Source organism: Staurois parvus, unplaced genomic scaffold (assembly GCF_062004578.1).
Source record: "Staurois parvus isolate SC_StPar_1 unplaced genomic scaffold, SC_StPar_1.0 ptg000090l, whole genome shotgun sequence".
In the NCBI taxonomy this organism is placed as follows: domain Eukaryota; kingdom Metazoa; phylum Chordata; class Amphibia; order Anura; family Ranidae; genus Staurois; species Staurois parvus.
Window position 1 is genome coordinate 13,752,124 of NW_028317886.1, and position 16,592 is coordinate 13,768,715.

General features: G+C 40.6%; 1 protein-coding gene across 2 annotated transcripts in view; it reads left to right on the forward strand.

The window, feature by feature from the left end:
• The window catches only part of LOC149468264 (lecithin retinol acyltransferase-like), a 28,772-nt gene extending 24,180 nt beyond the window's left edge, over positions 1-4,592 (forward strand). Inside the window, exons 1-2 of one of the 2 annotated variants that reach the window (XM_089670513.1) lie at positions 1-585; positions 3,945-4,592. In XM_089670513.1, coding sequence (XP_089526639.1) covers positions 1-585; positions 3,945-4,097 — 738 coding nt within the window. In that variant the 3' untranslated portion in view covers positions 4,098-4,592. The remainder of the gene's footprint in view (positions 586-3,944) is intronic. The other variant, XM_089670514.1, reaches the window with a different exon arrangement.
• Positions 4,593-16,592: the final 12,000 nt, after the last annotated feature.

Sequence of the window (16,592 nt, forward strand, 5' to 3'; positions counted from 1 at the left end):
ATGAGGCAAATCACTGCAGTTAAGCCTTGTCTTGGAATCCTCAAGGTGACCATCATGAGGTCTCTACTGGTAGGACTGATGGTCTTCTTTTTTGAGAAATTCTTTATCTTCGCCAACTTTAAGAAGTTTAGCCTGGCTAAGAAGAAGAGTAAAGCAAGATGTTCTTCTGTTTGTGAACTGAAGAGAGGAGACTTATTAGAAGTTCCCAGGACTCTGTTTGTGCACTTTGGGATTTATTTGGGAAATAACAAGGTTGCCCATCTGATGCCAGATATCCTTCCTGCCCTTTCAGGCGACAAGTGTCTGATTGACAAAGTGGTGACTAACAAAAGGCTGATCCTGGGTGTCCTGGCTAAGGTGGCCAGTATCAGGGTGGACACTGTGCAGGACTTTGCCTATGGTGGAACCATAATAGTTAATCACATGGACTGCAGCTTCAAGACAAAGCCCCTCTGTAATGAGGAAGTGGCCCAAAGGGCTGAAAAGTTGCTGGGGGCCACACCATACAGCCTGCTGTGGGATAACTGCGAGCACTTTGTGACTTACTGCAGATATGGCTTTCCGGTGAGCTTTCAGACCGATAAGGTAACCTGCACTTCATAGATATTATAACTTGCTGTTGTACTTGTACTGTTCTTGTGCTTTCTTGTTCTGCAGAACCCAGGTTTATAGCAATACTAAATGCTAGAAATAGTTATAAGATACTAAAAGATAAGATACTGTAAGATAAGATGGTAAGGAATTACATTTTGTTACAATAGATTTTCTAAATTTGATCGGTAAGTATAGGTTAACCTGTAGGTATTTAACCTGTGACTGCACAAGTTACAAACAAGCAAGACATATATCTTAATAAGTGGTAGGATTACAGCTTATCAGAAATGCAATATCATTCTCGGCCAGCCTGCACTGAAAAGTATTTGTCCTGAGTGTGTCTGTGTTTGTGAAGGAGAATTTTTTTTGTCTGTGGTTGAGTAATATAAATGTAACACACTGCAATTACTCCCCTTTATTTACACATAAAATGTGTGGAGGTGCAGACTACAAAGTGACCTATTGTAAAAGGCTAAGGTATTACAGCTTCCTCTAGAACAATTCAGGTTTATTGCTAATAACCTTTAACCCTCCTATTAATTAAACAGTTCCTGTAGTAACAGGAGACATGAAATTGTGTCTGGACTGTCTTTTAAAAGTCTATGAAAGTGTTACTTCCTTGATCCGTGCAATAAATTTTTACATATGCATTCCTCCACTTCTTTTTATTGCGTCTATGTTTTGGGTCGTAATACTGGTGGATGAAAGCAAGAACCTCTCAGCTGTTCAAAAAGAAATGAATTAAACTGTGTGTGAATACAGATGATAATTACAAATATCTGAAGATTTTTTTTTAATAAATACTGCTAGCTATTAAAGTATAAAGAAATAGTTTTAATCTTGTAAAAATGTGAATCTTGTTATGTAGCACAGGCAGAAAATAGATGGTGACCTGCTTCATATGAAGTGAAAGGGGGGTATGATTTAAATGAGATGACTCTGCATCAGCAACACAGATGCAATCAAATCTATTTAAACTAAATCTTGCATAGATGGCTCATTTTGTTTCACACATAGTAAAATGCAACAGGTTGACATCAGTTACTACTAATATGAAACTATTTTGCCGATTGAAGATTAGATCTCTGGTCTCCAAGTCTTGTTTTTCCTCATCCTGGCAACATGGAGGGAATCTCCGGGACACCTTCTACCAGAATCCTCTACCCTCTTCTTTCCCCATCTCCCCTTTACCTCCTTCTTTTCTTAGTCTTCTTCTCTTTTCTTGTTCTGCCTTAATTCCACAGCCAATTTTTTTTGCTCTCTATTTCCTTGTTTTACATTAAAAGTTAAGACTGGATGGTAGTCATATCAGTACGTTGCCTTCTTGCATGCTTAACTGAATGTAGATGGGATACCTGTCCTTGCCCAATGTATCTATGTTTACCGTATCTGTGCATTTTCTTTTTACATATGCCTGTACTTTGCTTTGTTGGCATGTATGGAAAGCCTATAAATAAAAATAAATAAATAAATAAATAAATAAAACATTGTAATTACAGAGTTTTAGGTTTAATTTCTATTGCACAGTTGTAGTCCATAATTATTTTACTCAGTAATATTAAGCGTTTAATTACACTATGAGTTTGATTTACTAAAAATGGAGAGTGCAAAATCTGGTGCAGCTGTACTTGTTAGCCATTCAGCTTCTTGTTTAGTTCGGCTTTGACAAAAAGAACTGGAAGCTGATTTCTATGCAGAGCTTGCACTCTCTGGTTTTTCGTAAATCAACCCCATTGTGTATTTTTTCAAATAGCGCTTACATGGGTGATATTTTGGTCAATAAAATTGCGGCACATATAATGCTAAAATGCTGCATACAAAATGTGGCAACCACTTGGAAAACTAATTTATTAATTTTAAATTCCATATCAAGTATTTTTACATTTCAGACAGGTGGAGTTTGTTGCTAAGAGCATAATTAAGTATTATTTCATGCCAAATTTAATTATTATTAATGAATGATACTTTTTAGTTTCACTGAGGTGGGAAACAGAAGCTACTTCTCTGATCTTTTCTTCAAAAATGGAATTGCTTTTTAGGCCTCATTCACACCATACAAGCAGAAAAACTGATAGAAACTGACACGCAGAGTTCACTTGCAGAGACATCACATCCGTTTTCATGCACGAATCAATGAGTTTTATATATGTTGCAGATTCCTGCGCAGAAAAAAATCTGCACGTGATACTAATGTGGTGGTGTGAACAGGGCACATTAGTGGTGTGAACAGGGAACTATTGATTTCGTTGTGTCCTTGCAGAACACGTGCAGAAAAACTGACTTATCTCTGGTCTCTGCACCATGGTGTGAACGAGCCCTTAATGATTACAGCTGGTTCAAAATAAATGTGAATTAACACAACTTAAGAGCAAATAGACAAAAGCCAATTATGATTAGATGTGTGGATGTTTGTATATCTATAGCCATTCTGCAACCTGTACCAACAGCTTCTTAGTCAATTGATATCAGGAGCAGTATTGATTATTATTATACAGGATTAATATAGCGCCAATAGTTTTCGCAGTGCTTTACAAAATGAAGGTAGACATTACAGTTACAATACAATTTGATTCAAGAGGAAACAGCGGGCCCTGCTCGTTAGAGCTTACAATCTAGGAATATTCGGGTTGGATCTACAATGCCATGTTTTCCCAAGGTTGGGCCAACTCCAAAGTTTTCTAAAAGTTGGTCCATAATAGTGTGTATGTTTATGCATCATTCTTGATAATATTTAGACCAGCCTTTCTCAACCTTTTCAACACAGAGGAACCCTTGAAATGACTTTTTGGTCTCAGAGAACCCTTGCTAAAAACTACTATATCTACAGCTCATGATACATTCGTGTGATGGTCAGTGGGAAGAATGTTCCTTACACTTGTGGTCATTGAAAATAATTACCCTGTTGTAGATAGCTAAAAATGTCAATGGTGTCTGTGGGAACCAATCTGAGAGATGGATATTGCTGGTTGCTCAAGGAACCCCTAGCAACCTCTGGAGAAACCCTGTTGAGAAACCCTGATTTAGACAGTCTATTTTCTCAGCCATTACCTTATCTTGTCCATCAGCTTCATCCCTCACAGTTATTACCTTTTCTATCACTTGACCTACCCTTTTAGACTGTAAGTTCTAACAAGCAGGGCCCTCTGATACCTCTTGTATTGAATAATATTGCAACTGTACTGTCTGCCTTCATTTTGTAAAGTGCTGCACTGTTGGCACTATATAAATCCTGTATATTAATAATATTATTCTCCTGGGCACTTTAACATTTATTTGATATAGTTTTCCCTTTTCATATACAAACATGTTATTTCTCCCAGCTGATTCATATGTTTCACTTTATTTTTCAGTTCTGTGAGATTGTGAAGAAGATTATTCGAGACCAAAGAAGTGTACTGATTTCTGCTGCTTTAGGGTTGGCATTAACGTTGTGCATGGGTATAGGACCTTCCACTACCCTTCCGTGTTTTCTTTTTACATTTACACTCTGGATGGCAAGCTGAATATGGAAAACTATGTTGAAGCAATGAACTGGTGGGATAAATCTACAGACAATACAAATAACACAGCGAGACACCTATCAGACAACCTGCCTGCAAGCATTGGTGTTGTACTCGCTGGAGTCGCCAGTAGTGGGAACATTTGATTTAATGTATTTAAATACTACAATTAGTCATGTGAATCGTAAAAACTAACTAAAAGAAGAGATTTTAACCTTAGTATTTTGATTTGTCAGTAGTGGGGTGTGCAATTACTGTACTAAAACGTTTTCTTCAATGACATTTAACTTCGGCAAATGCATTCTAATTGAACACCATCTGTTGGACTTGCATCTCTACATTGTGTTACTGCATTTCAGTGTCTATTTATTAAAGTGACTAAGCATTGTGCTTCACAGGCATCAGTACAAAGTGACATTTCTCCTCCACCAACTAGGCCATTTAGTTGGATACATGTTCCTTTTAGCAAATCATTAATAGAACTCTTTTTTTCTCTGAGACTCTTAGAAATCTGAATGTTAGTCCCGAGCCTTTTAATGCACGAGGACCTAAGGACCACATTTTAATCTGCCTCAGTCAAACCATTTTCTTTCCTAACAGCCAAATAGTTTTAGATTCCACGTGCACAGGCTCCAGGTGCTGCAGCATGACCGGCCCCTGTGTTATGAACATATGTGCACTGGTCCGTGTATCAGCAAGGGAGTCACTCTGCACACTGTGGACAGCAATATTAGCTTTTTTCAGTGTATTGCGTTCTTTGTCCCGAGCAAGTCCTAGAGCATGATTTAAAGGCATCCTGATGCTGTTTGGAAAAGAATTGGAAAAAAATGTAAAAAAAATGTTGGAAGCAAGCTAAAATCTGCTGGACCAATTTGGAAAAAAAAAATTCCAACATCCCCTACTGCAAATGTGGGGTAGGGATTAGAAGTCTGGTTTCCTAAAGAACTAATTTTCAGCCTGACTCAGGTTTACTTTAATGATTCAATCAGGTTTAGTTTATACTGCTCTGAGCTTGATTCGAAATGTGAAGTCAACACAGGCTAGGATACAGGGGTAGATTTTCTTTTTGTCTCTTAAAATGTTACTAAACCCACAAGAGTAAAATCAGTCTGTATATGCAGTAAAGCATGCTTGTTATCCTCACTGTAGAACCTAATGCAGGCCATACATAGTTCGAATTCCGAACGATTTTTCGTCTGAAAATCGGAAACGTTGTTCGCTCGGTAATCTGATGGTGCCATCATTGATTTCGAAAATCGGCCGACCAAGTCATAAAGTTCACCCCATATAACATGCAAAACTTCTGTTCCTTCCAGGTCACAGCTCATGTGCATATTCTTTTCGGAAAAACGATTGTACAATTTGGCCATCATTGAGTCAAAAATCAGTCATTTTTCTCAAATTTTCCAACATGCCCCATCACCGAAAAGGGGAGGAACCACGAAAATCGGGCGGTGCCATTGACCCACTAACAGAGCGAAAATTGGCCGATTTTTCTTAGGTCCGACTTTCCAACGAAAAATCAGTCGATTTTCGAACCATGTATGGCCGGCCTAAGGGGTTAATCCTTTGCATTGTGTAAAAAGGCAGTTTGATCTCTTCTTCTCTGTTCCTCCCCTTTTTCAAGCGGACCACCTCTTATCTGCTGATAAGACAGACTGAACCATAGGCATTTTGCACATGCTCAGTTTGGTGTGTATTGCTAGAGAGGTTTTTTTTTTCTTGGGGGAGTGCATGTGATCAGCACAAGGCTAATCAGCTCTGTATAGACAGAGGCCAGGGGTTCTGCATCCTCCTAAAGCAGAAAGAAAACTCCTCCTATAAGCTTTAGCTAGTGCTTGGCTGGACACTGATAGAAGCCACAAGACTACTCTAACTTCTGATGACAAAAGGTATTTAGCAGTTTATAGTTACTAAAATAATTGCACTTCCATGTTGTGTGTACTGTGGGAGACCAGGTATAATGGATGCAGGGTCCTGGGTTTACTAACACTTTAAGCTGCCTGTCGTGACCCACTTGCTAGACTGCTCTAGTTATACACTGCTCGGTTACTGAGCACCTACATTCTTCAGCCCATTGATCAATTGCAGGCCATAAAGTGGAGGCTGAAGTATGTCTTGGCCTTAAACTCAGGAGAAAAAACCCATTGACTGGAGAAGAGGCCAGACACATGGGGGTTTATTTACTAAAGCTGGAGAATCCAAAATCAGACTCCCTTCTGCATAGAAACCAATCAGCTTCTAACCTCAGCTTGTTCAATGAAGCTTTGGCAATGAAACCTGGAAGCTGATTGGTTTCTATGCAGAAGGGAGTCTGATTTTGGACTCTCCAGCTTTAGTAAATAAACCCCATGGTGTTACTAGGTCACAATTTGTTTATATTCATTCATTTTTATTGAGCTCTGCTTCCTTCACAGTACTAAAGCAAGAAAAGTGTAATGCACATTTGTAAAGCACGTTACTGCACTTTAAAAATTGTGCATGCTTTTTGAAGCTGTGTTGTTGATGTAGTAGCCATATCTCTCCTTATTGAATAGATCCTTACTATAACACAACAAGCTCAGGTGTCATAGCCAGTTAGGCTGCCCATGCATAGGTCATTTTTTTTTTGTCCCGATCTGTCCCAATTCTGCCCAACTTAAGTGGGGAGACTTCAACACTTTCAGAATGCAAAGATCATTGCTGCAGCCTATCGGTAAATCAATTTCTGTTTAACCAAATGGATCAAACCAGCCGAACCGGACGAATTTCAATCCATGTATGGCCAGATTTGGTCCTGTCAAGATTGGTGGTGGAGAGATGGGAGAAGACAGCTAGATCACTCCTGATCAGTACATCTAAAGCAATGGCTTGAAGTGCCCGTTCACATATATGCGGATTAGATGCAGTTTGAACTGCATCCAATCCGTATGACATGTGAAAAAACATTGCTTCCGATGGTGTCACATATGTCTGGTGCACTGGCGGTGCGGATTCAGTGCAGAATGAAAATGAGTGCTATCCGATTTCTGAGCAGTGCAGGCCGGTTCAGGTGCGGATTACAGGCTATTGACTTCTATGGGAACCGTTTCTAAATTCATATGTGTGAACAAGATAAGATCCTGAGCTAATCCTGTCCTGAACCTAATGTGAACCTCTGAACAACTACTGTATCAATTAGCTGTGAAACCTGAACTTCAATCCGCATAGCACATGTGTGAATCAGCTCGAAAAGTAGGGCAAACTGTCCTACTACTTTTCTAGGAGTTGAGTTCTAGGCAGGGGCGGACTGACAACTCATGGGCCCCCTGGGCCATAGGGGATCATGGGGCCCCTGTGTCCTTGCCCAAACTCAAAAAAGGAACCAGGGGCATCTCATGGGGCCCCCTACTGACCCCGGGCCCTCGGCCAGTGCCCGAGTTTCCAAATGGTCAGTCCGCCCCTGGTTCTAGGTGTTTGGACCCAGAATGGATGAACTGTAATTACCTAGAACACTAGTCCACTAACAAACATTAACAGAATATTCAAGGACAGCAACTACAAGGACCCAGCTAAACTGAATTGACATTATGTAGCGGTCTGTAGCTTTTTGTATGTGTGATGGAAACATCATGTGAGTGGCTGTGTGGCCCTTCTAGATCATTAACTTTTTAAAGGCCAACAAAGCATGATCCATTTCACAACATTTGGATTGCCTCTCAGCCCTTCATTGTTTCAAATTGTTCAGAATTGGGAAAACCCTTCCTCTCAGTTTCCCCATATGAGCTGTACTTCCGGCCACTCATTGACATTAGCCAGGCTGCTGTAGCAGACACCAGTTCTGATGTTTTGCCTCCACCTCCTCTCTATATTTTGCCAATCACGTAGCACAGCCTGTGACGGCACTGCAGCCGAGAAAAGGGTTACGTAACAAGCACTATAAATGTTATGAAATGGATCGAGCCCAAAGTTGGGTTTTATTAAATCAGACTTCTAATCCCTGCATCACATTTGCAGCGAGGGATGTGGTTTAGTAAAGTACTGTAAGTAAATCAGTTGAAATTAGCAATCTTTCTTTAGAAGCCCCTTACTCAAAAAAGATATACTGTTTCATATTTCCATTGCCATAGCAATTTTAATATAGAACTATTAGGATTGGTTCACACTATAGAAACGCACTCCAGATGAGTTCATGGTGCATTTTTGTATGCACGGTTTTAATGCATTTTTGACGCTTTCTGGTGCCGTTTTGATGCGATCCAGTTCATTTTTCCTCCTCTCTTTTTCAATTCAAATAGGGACATGTGCATTCCAGTGCATTTTTGGTGCATTCCGGTGCAGTTTTGATGCGTTTTACCGCGTTCCAGTACAGTTCTGTGCAGGAAAAATGCAGACTGTTCTACTTTTTTTTCTGCATCCGGAACGCACTAGAACTGCAAGCACTGATGTGAACTATGACATTGACAACCATATCAGCTACTTTCTGTGCATTTTGGATGCAGAAAAAGAGCACACCAAAACGCATGTAGTGTGAACTTGCACTTAAAGAGAACCTGTGAGGGTAGAAATATCAGAGATGTACCTGCTGACTTTATTAGTAAAGCCTAGGTCCAGGTTTTGTGTAATTTTAAATAGTTTGTTTGGGCCAAGCTGGCCCAAATACACTTTTAAACTGGTTGTAAAGTCAAAAGTTTTTTGTTACTTTAATGCATTCTCTGCATTATGGTAAACAAACCTTTTATGTGCAGCTTCCCAGCCCGGCTCCCCCTAAATACTTACCTGAGCCCAATCTCAATCCAGTTCTGTGCCCACGAGCAGTGCTGCTGGTCTCTCTCCCTCCTCACTGGACTCAGTGAGAGCAGCAGGAGCCATTGGCTTCTTCCGCTGTCAATCAAATACAGTGAGGAGTGAGCAGGGAGCAGGGCTGAGCAGCACTGTGCAAATACATGCACACAGCTTGGCTTGGGATAAAGCCTGCACAAGTGCCCCTACAGCAAGAGACTTCCTATGGTGACACACGGAGAAGAGGAAGAGCCCAGAGTGCCAGCGGGACAACCCAAAATATGAGGTTTGGGGGTGCTCTGTGCAATATCATTGCACAATGCAGGTAAGTTTAAAAGTTTGAATGTTTACAATCACTAAAAATTATTACAAAATCTGGAGATAGGCTTTAAGGCTTACTATTTGTGAGTTATTGCCTGGAACAATCGTGCAATTGTTGAACTATGAGGTGTCAGTTCTTCTGCCCTCCATGCTTCTACAGATCTGGGGATCACCAGGTAGTGATACAACCTAAAACTATGAAAACTATGTCCGCAATAACATTTCCCATACTCTAGTTCTTACAGGTGGCTTTTAAAGTGTTCCTAAACCCAGGACCCTGCATTCACTATATCTGCTCTCCCACAGTACACACGACATGGAAATGCAATTATTTTTTTAAATATAAACTGTTAAATACCTTTTCTCATCAGCAGTTAGAGCAGTCTTGTGATTTATGTCAGTGTCTAGCAGAGCACTGGTTAAAGCTTGCAGAAGGAGTCTTCATTCTCCCCTGATTATTCTGAGGCTACATAACCCTTGACCCTCTATCTGGACAGTGCTGATTGGCCCTGTGCTGATCACATGCACCCTCTCAAACTGAGCATGTGCAGCTTAACCCCAAGGCTCTGTTCTATCAGCAGATGGATTGGGGACAGTAGAAGAAGAGGAGGATCAGAGAAGACAGGATCAAACATTCTTTTTACACAGTGAAAACAACAAGCATGCTTTACTGCATATTCAGACTGATTTTACTGTTGTGAGTTTAGTAACAGTTTAGGAATTGGTCTCACAGGAACTGTGAATAAATGTTTAACTAACAGTTTTTATTTATGTTTATAAAACATATGTAGCATGTGTTGTAAGATAATGTTTAGTTTTATTATAAATGTGTGCCTTGTTGTCTATCACATAAATATTACTGTTTTGTTTGGAATTATTCTACAGTGACAAACCTTTTTTTTTTTTAATATCAAAGGGGTTGATTTATAGTGTATGTAAAACTTAACATAGATCCTCACCTATTTGTTCCCTTTGGGACTTCTAAATATACAATTGAAAGTTTTTTGTTATAACTGTTTAATAAATGCAAAAATCACCTGTTTATTTTGGCAGAAATCTTGAAAGATGATAGCTTCCTGTGCTTGCCTGTGCATAAAGAGGGGATATAAAGAGATGAGGAGGTGTCCATGCCCCTTGGAATGCTTCAGAAATTAAATAGACAGGGCTGACACCAGGTGCTTTGAAATTTACAGCCAAAAGCACATTGGGATGATTTACTGAAACTGGAGAGTAGAAAATCTGGTGAAGCTGTGCGTAGTAGCCAATCAGCTTCTAACTTCAGCTTGTTCAATTAAACTTTGGTAAAAAAAACTAAACTGGAAGCTGATTGGTTTCTGTGCAGAGCTGCACCAGATTATGCACTCTTCAGTTTTAGTAAATCCCCCCCATTGTGTTGTCATGTTAAGTAGGAAGTTGAAAGTATACTATATTTCTGGCACATTAACAATTATTTTTCTGTACAAGCAGTGATTATAAAAGGATAAAACATGTGGAAATGTGCATGTATTGCAGAGATCTTCAAATATAATTTATGTTGGCATGCACTTCAAATAAAATGGACCAAAAATATAGCCATTGCTCACAAAAACCAATGGGATTTCATCTGTCAATGAAAGTCTGGGATTTGACAGGTTACTACGAGAAGCCACTTTCGTTCCAGATTATGTGCCCTGGTTTTGTTTCCTGAGCAGCCATTGGGCAATCAGTTTATGGTGATGTGGGCCAAAAAAAACAAACAGCTCTTGATTAACCACTTGCCCTCCAGAGGATCTACCCCCTTCCTGACAAGGCTGTTTTTTGTGATACGACGCTGTGTTACTTTAACTGACAGTTGCACGGTCATGCAACACTGCACCCAAATGAAATTTACGTCCTTCTTTCCCACAAATTGAGCTTTCTTTCGGTCTTATTTTATCACCTGTGCGGTTTTTATTTTTTGCGCTATAAACAGAAAAGTCCAACAATTTTTAAAAAAAACCCTACATTTTTGACTTTTTGCTATTAAACATATCCAGTAAAAAAATTAAAAAAATAAAATTTCGTCATAAATTTAGGCCAAAATGTATTCTGCTACCTGTCTTTGCTAAAAAAAATCCCAATACATGTAAATTAATTGGTTTACGTGAAAGTTATAGCGTTTACAAATGGCGGTATATATATAATGGAATTTTTTTTTCTTTTTTCTTCTAGCAATGGCAGCGACTTATAGCGGGACTGCAGGACTGCGGTGGGCATTCTGACACTGAAGGGGGAACTGACTTGGTATCACTTGGACCCCAGTGACACCAATACAGTGATCAGTGCTAATAAAAAGCACCGACATTGTACTAATGGCACTGGGCAGGAAAGGGTTAATATGTGGGGTGATCAAAGGGTTAACTGTGTTCTGTGTTCTGTTTTACTATGTGGGCTGTGTGTGCTTTACACTGTAAGTACACTGCTTTGCATCGCTGTGCTATGCAGAGCCATACAAAGCAGTGTACAGGAGCTGACAGGGGAGAGATCTGTAATGTTTACATGCAGGTCTCTCTCCCGTCAGTAATACTCGGAGATCGCCGGGTGTCGGCGGGGAATCACTGGCCGGGACCCGGTGATTGACAACCGAGGCCGTGAATGGCGGCGCACGTGCCTCCTACAAGGGACTGCAAAATCACATATATATACGTGATTTTGCACACCCATGCCACCATGTAGCAGTATTTCTATTATAGGGTGGCACGGAAGTGGTTACAGAACTGTCAACAGAAGGACAGGCTACTTAGTGACAGTCCACACCAGAATGTGGTGCAGAAAACCTGTGTTCTGTGCGTGTTTGCCACACTGCATTCAAAACGCATTGCAGTTTGGATCTGCAGTGGGTGTCAGTGTTAAAAGGAAAAAATATCAGCTCTTATTGCAATATTTTTGGTAGTCAGTGAATTGACTGCATACAGTGATGTCTCCAACCCAAAACCAACCTTCCTTGACACGTTTCACCACTCCTGGATTGCTCACAAGGATAGGGTACTTCACTGTATGCATTCAATTCACTGATTGTTAAAAATACTGCAAGAAGAGGTAATTGGAGTCCAGTTGATATTTTTTCCAATTTTAAATAAAGAGTGAAGACAGACTGTGATGGCCAACACCCAGGTTGTCCATTTGCAAGAGAGGCCAGTTTTGAGCAGAACTGTGGATCTGTATGGGTGTCAGTGTTAACTTAACGACACCCGAAGGTTGCAAACACAGTGTGTTTGTCTGCACCGGATTGTATGTTACAGTAGTAACAAGTAAGATGCACTACTTTTGGTGTGGTCCAGAGTTATTTCACCCATTGCATTGCACCCGAATCATGTGAATCACACAAGAACGCACATGTGTAAGTCATGTTATGAGCTGGCACTTAAAGCAGAAGTTGTTTGTCATACCGTCATTATTTAAACCCAATTGAACTTCTGTTTTTATGCACCTACTAACATTCCAGGTGCATAAAAATTTTTTTACAGTTCATATACATTCATACACACCTTTGAATCATTCCAAGCTGCAGCTGTTCCCCGCCACTGATTGCTCAGTTCTCGGGTCTGATCTGAGTACAGAGCGGTGACTGTCAGTCAATGTTCTCTGAGCTGCTCCTGCAACTCTCACTGAAGTGCTGGACTGTGGAGGGGCGGAAGCGGCTAGCTCAGGCTCTCAGTCGCAGATCTCAACATTCTTGTCAGGAACCCTGGCCGGCTAATGCTCACTGACAGTTGAATCTGGGTTAAAGGTGTGAAGTAAAAAGTGCACTTCTGTGACTCACAGGAGAAGTATAGCCAAAAAAGCTTTGGCCATACTTCTCCTTTAAAAAAAATAAGCCACAGCCTGAATAGTAAGTCTATGTCCTGCCAGCATGCTCAAGAGTGGAACCATTGCTTTTTAGGAGGGAAACAGTAATCCCTATCAGATAAATATATATATATATATATATATATATATATATATATACAGTACTCAGCATAAATGAGTACACCCCAACCAATAGATCTGTCAGGAAATCTTTGCTTTCCTTCCATAATCAACATTTTCTATGGGACACTTTGTATAATACAAAATACGGGACATTGATTGCAAACAAGATTTGTTAATTTGCACACACAAAAGGTATGTTTCCTAACAAATTCATTCAAGACCATGTTGCAAAAATTAATACACCCCAATGAAAGTCTTGGGAGCAAAGCTAAATTTCAGACAACAAAATCCTAATTAACAAGAATTCAACTACAGGCGTCCAGCAGTCAGTTGATTATAAAAGGGCATTACTTAAAGTGGAGTTCCAGTTGTTTTTGCATTTATTAAAAGTCAGCAGCTTTAAAAACTGTAGCTGCTGACTTTTAAGAAACACACACTTACCTGTCCCAGGGACCGCACAGTCCCTTCTCCCCCTCTCTCCGCCACGGCTCCAGCATCTCAACTGTGGGCACCAGGCTGTGACAGCTTACAGCTTCACAGCCTGGTGCCCACTGCACATGCATGAGTTGCGCTGCGCCACCTAATTGGTCAAGCAGTCTCCTGGGACCTGTGAAAGGTCCCAGGAGACTGCGGGAGGGGGCCGAACTTCTGGCTCACTTCACCGCACTGAACTGAGCTGGAAGTGGGAGCTGGTACCTGTCAAAAACAGGTATCTGCTCCCCCCTCCCCCCCAAGGGTGCCAAATATGGCAGTGGAGGGGGTGAGGAGGCGAATAAGCGGAGCTTCTGCTTTTGAGTGGAACTCCACTTTAACAAAGAAAACCCCTTCCCATTTTATGCTGTCATGGAAGAGAAATGTCACAAGGCCTGAGAAAGAAAATAATTTCTTTACACAAAAAAAAGGTGAAGTCTACAAGACGATCAGCAAAGCTTTACTTATCAGTCATGATACTGTAGCAAAAGTGATACAAAAATTAAAGGTGGAACTACAACCATCTCACAGAGATGTTCAGGCCGTTGACGGCAGTTAATACCTCAACAGGAGTGTCTTCTGATGGGAAGGGTTGAAGAAAATGGCCATGCAAGTTCACTGCAGTTATCTAAAGAAATAGAAATCCAAACTGGGGTGATTGTTTCCCATGATACAATGTGGCGTATACTGCAGAGGAATGGAATGCATGGTTGTTGTCTACAAAGGAAACCTCTCCCAAAGCCCATGGACAAAAAAGCCTGTCTAGAATTTGCCAGGGCCCATGCTGAAAAAGAAGACTACTCCTGAGACCAATATAAATGTTTTTGGAACTGATGGCTTCAAAACTGCATGGTGTTGCAAAGGTGAGGAATACAAAGAAAAATGCATGGTGCCTACAGTGAAACATGGTGGTGGCACTGACCTTCTCTGGGGCTGCATGAGTGCTGGTGGTGTCGGGGAGCTGCATTTCATTGATGGTATCATGAATTCACATACGTGCTGCTCTAGATTGAAAGAGTAGATGCTACCACCACTCTGTGCCCTTGGTCCCCTTGGCACTTTTCCAACATGGAAATGATCCAAAACACATATCTAAGGCTACTGTTGCATTTGTGAAGAACAGGGTGATAGTGAATCAGTGGCCAAGTATGTCTCCTGATCTGAACCCAGAATAGGTATCACCCAAAACAGGTGTCAAAAACAGGTATTCGCTCCCCCACAAAAGGTGCCAAATATGGCAGTGGAGGGGGGAGGATGCAAATAAGCGGAGCTTCTGCTTTTGAGTGGAACTCCGCTTTAACAAAGAAAACCCCTTCCCATTTCATGCTGTCATGGAAGAGAAATGTCACAAGGCCTGAGAAAGAAAATAATTTATTTACACAACAATGGTGAAGGCTGCAAGAAGATCAGCAAAGCTTTACTTATCAGTCATTATACTGTAGCAAAAGTGATTTTCACTTTCACAGATGTACTGCTCTATATTGAGTAGATGTTAACACCACTCTGTGCTCTTGGTCCCCTTGGCACTTTTCCAACATGGAAATGATCCAAAACACATATCTAAGGCCACTGTTGCATTTCTGAAGAAGGGTGAAAGGGATTTAGTGGCCAAGTGTGTCTCCTGATCTAAACCCAATTGAGCACCTATGGGGAATTCTGAAGACAGAAGTTGAGCATCACTCTCCATGCAGCATCCAGGCTCTGAAAGAGGTCGTTCTTGACGAATGGAAAAATATAGATCTTGCAATATGACGCCAACTTGTTCATTCCATCCCTAGAAAGACTTTGTGCTGTCCTTACAAATCATGGAGGTCATACAAAATACTAGATGTAGTAGTTTTTGTTGTGGGGTGTATTGATTTTTGCATCAACTAATTTGAGTAAAACTGAAGATTTTGTAATCTAAGTTATATTATTAACCTACTTTCATGTAATGAGCTAAACAAATGTTCTATAAAACTCAGTTTTGTCAAAATTTTGGAAATTGTCATTGTGTTCATTGAGATATTGATTAAAATCTTACTTTTCAAAAGGGGTGTACTCATTTATGCTGAGCACTGTACATATCCCCTGCATAGATGAACTGCTTGTTTTTTCTAGGGGTAAACATAAAGTTCATACTCACCTGATCCGTCGATCCTCCAGTAAACCGCGCTCACCCATGGTCCAGGGGTGGACTGTTCCTGTCTATGGAGCGTGATTTGGATGTGCTGACGTCAGAAACAGCCCATTTTCAAGACTGCGGGGGGGGGGGGGACAGAAGGGTCCAGTCTTGTGCAGTGGGGGATCGGCAGCTCAGGTAAGTATATCTCCACTGCCCTCTCCCCTAGAATAAAATGAGCAGTTTACTCATGCAGTGCAGGCACAGCCCCACTGCATGGGGAAAAGAAAAAAATTGCTTAGAGTTCTCCTTTAAATGGGGTGGCTTCATTAGTTTTTTTTTATTAGGCTTTTTCCCTGTAAGGTATAAAGTTGGCAAAAAACAACTATTCCCTTCAGTAACAGATGTGTCAGTTGTACAAGCTGTATAAACCATATCAATCATCAGCTACATACAGTATACACTGCTGTGTTTCGTCAACGGTGCAGGGATCTATTTCTCATATATCTCCCATCTATTTCCCAGAACATAATTGTGTCAGGCTGAGGGCTGCTCAGCCATACACAAGAATCTGTCCATGAAGAAAATAGTTCATTTGGACCATCTTGGTCCAAACGATCCATTTAAAAGTGACAGAAAACTTGAGTTAGGCTTTAAGGTAATTTCAAAAAGATGTTTGAAAATGTTCACTGGTTAGCACTAATAGCTCACAGATTGCTTTTACTTGTTGCCTGGAATTACTCTTTAAAGCTCCATATACAAATGCCTCAAGAAGTTTTTTGTTTGTTAGGGGCATGACCCTGTTGTTGACAGAACAGTAGCCAGCTAGTGATGGACAGATCAACACACAGTAGGAGATGGATCAGGGCGCTTGTTCTAAGGCAGCTGGAGATAACAGAATAATCATTCAATCAGAGATCCCAAAGTTTAACTTC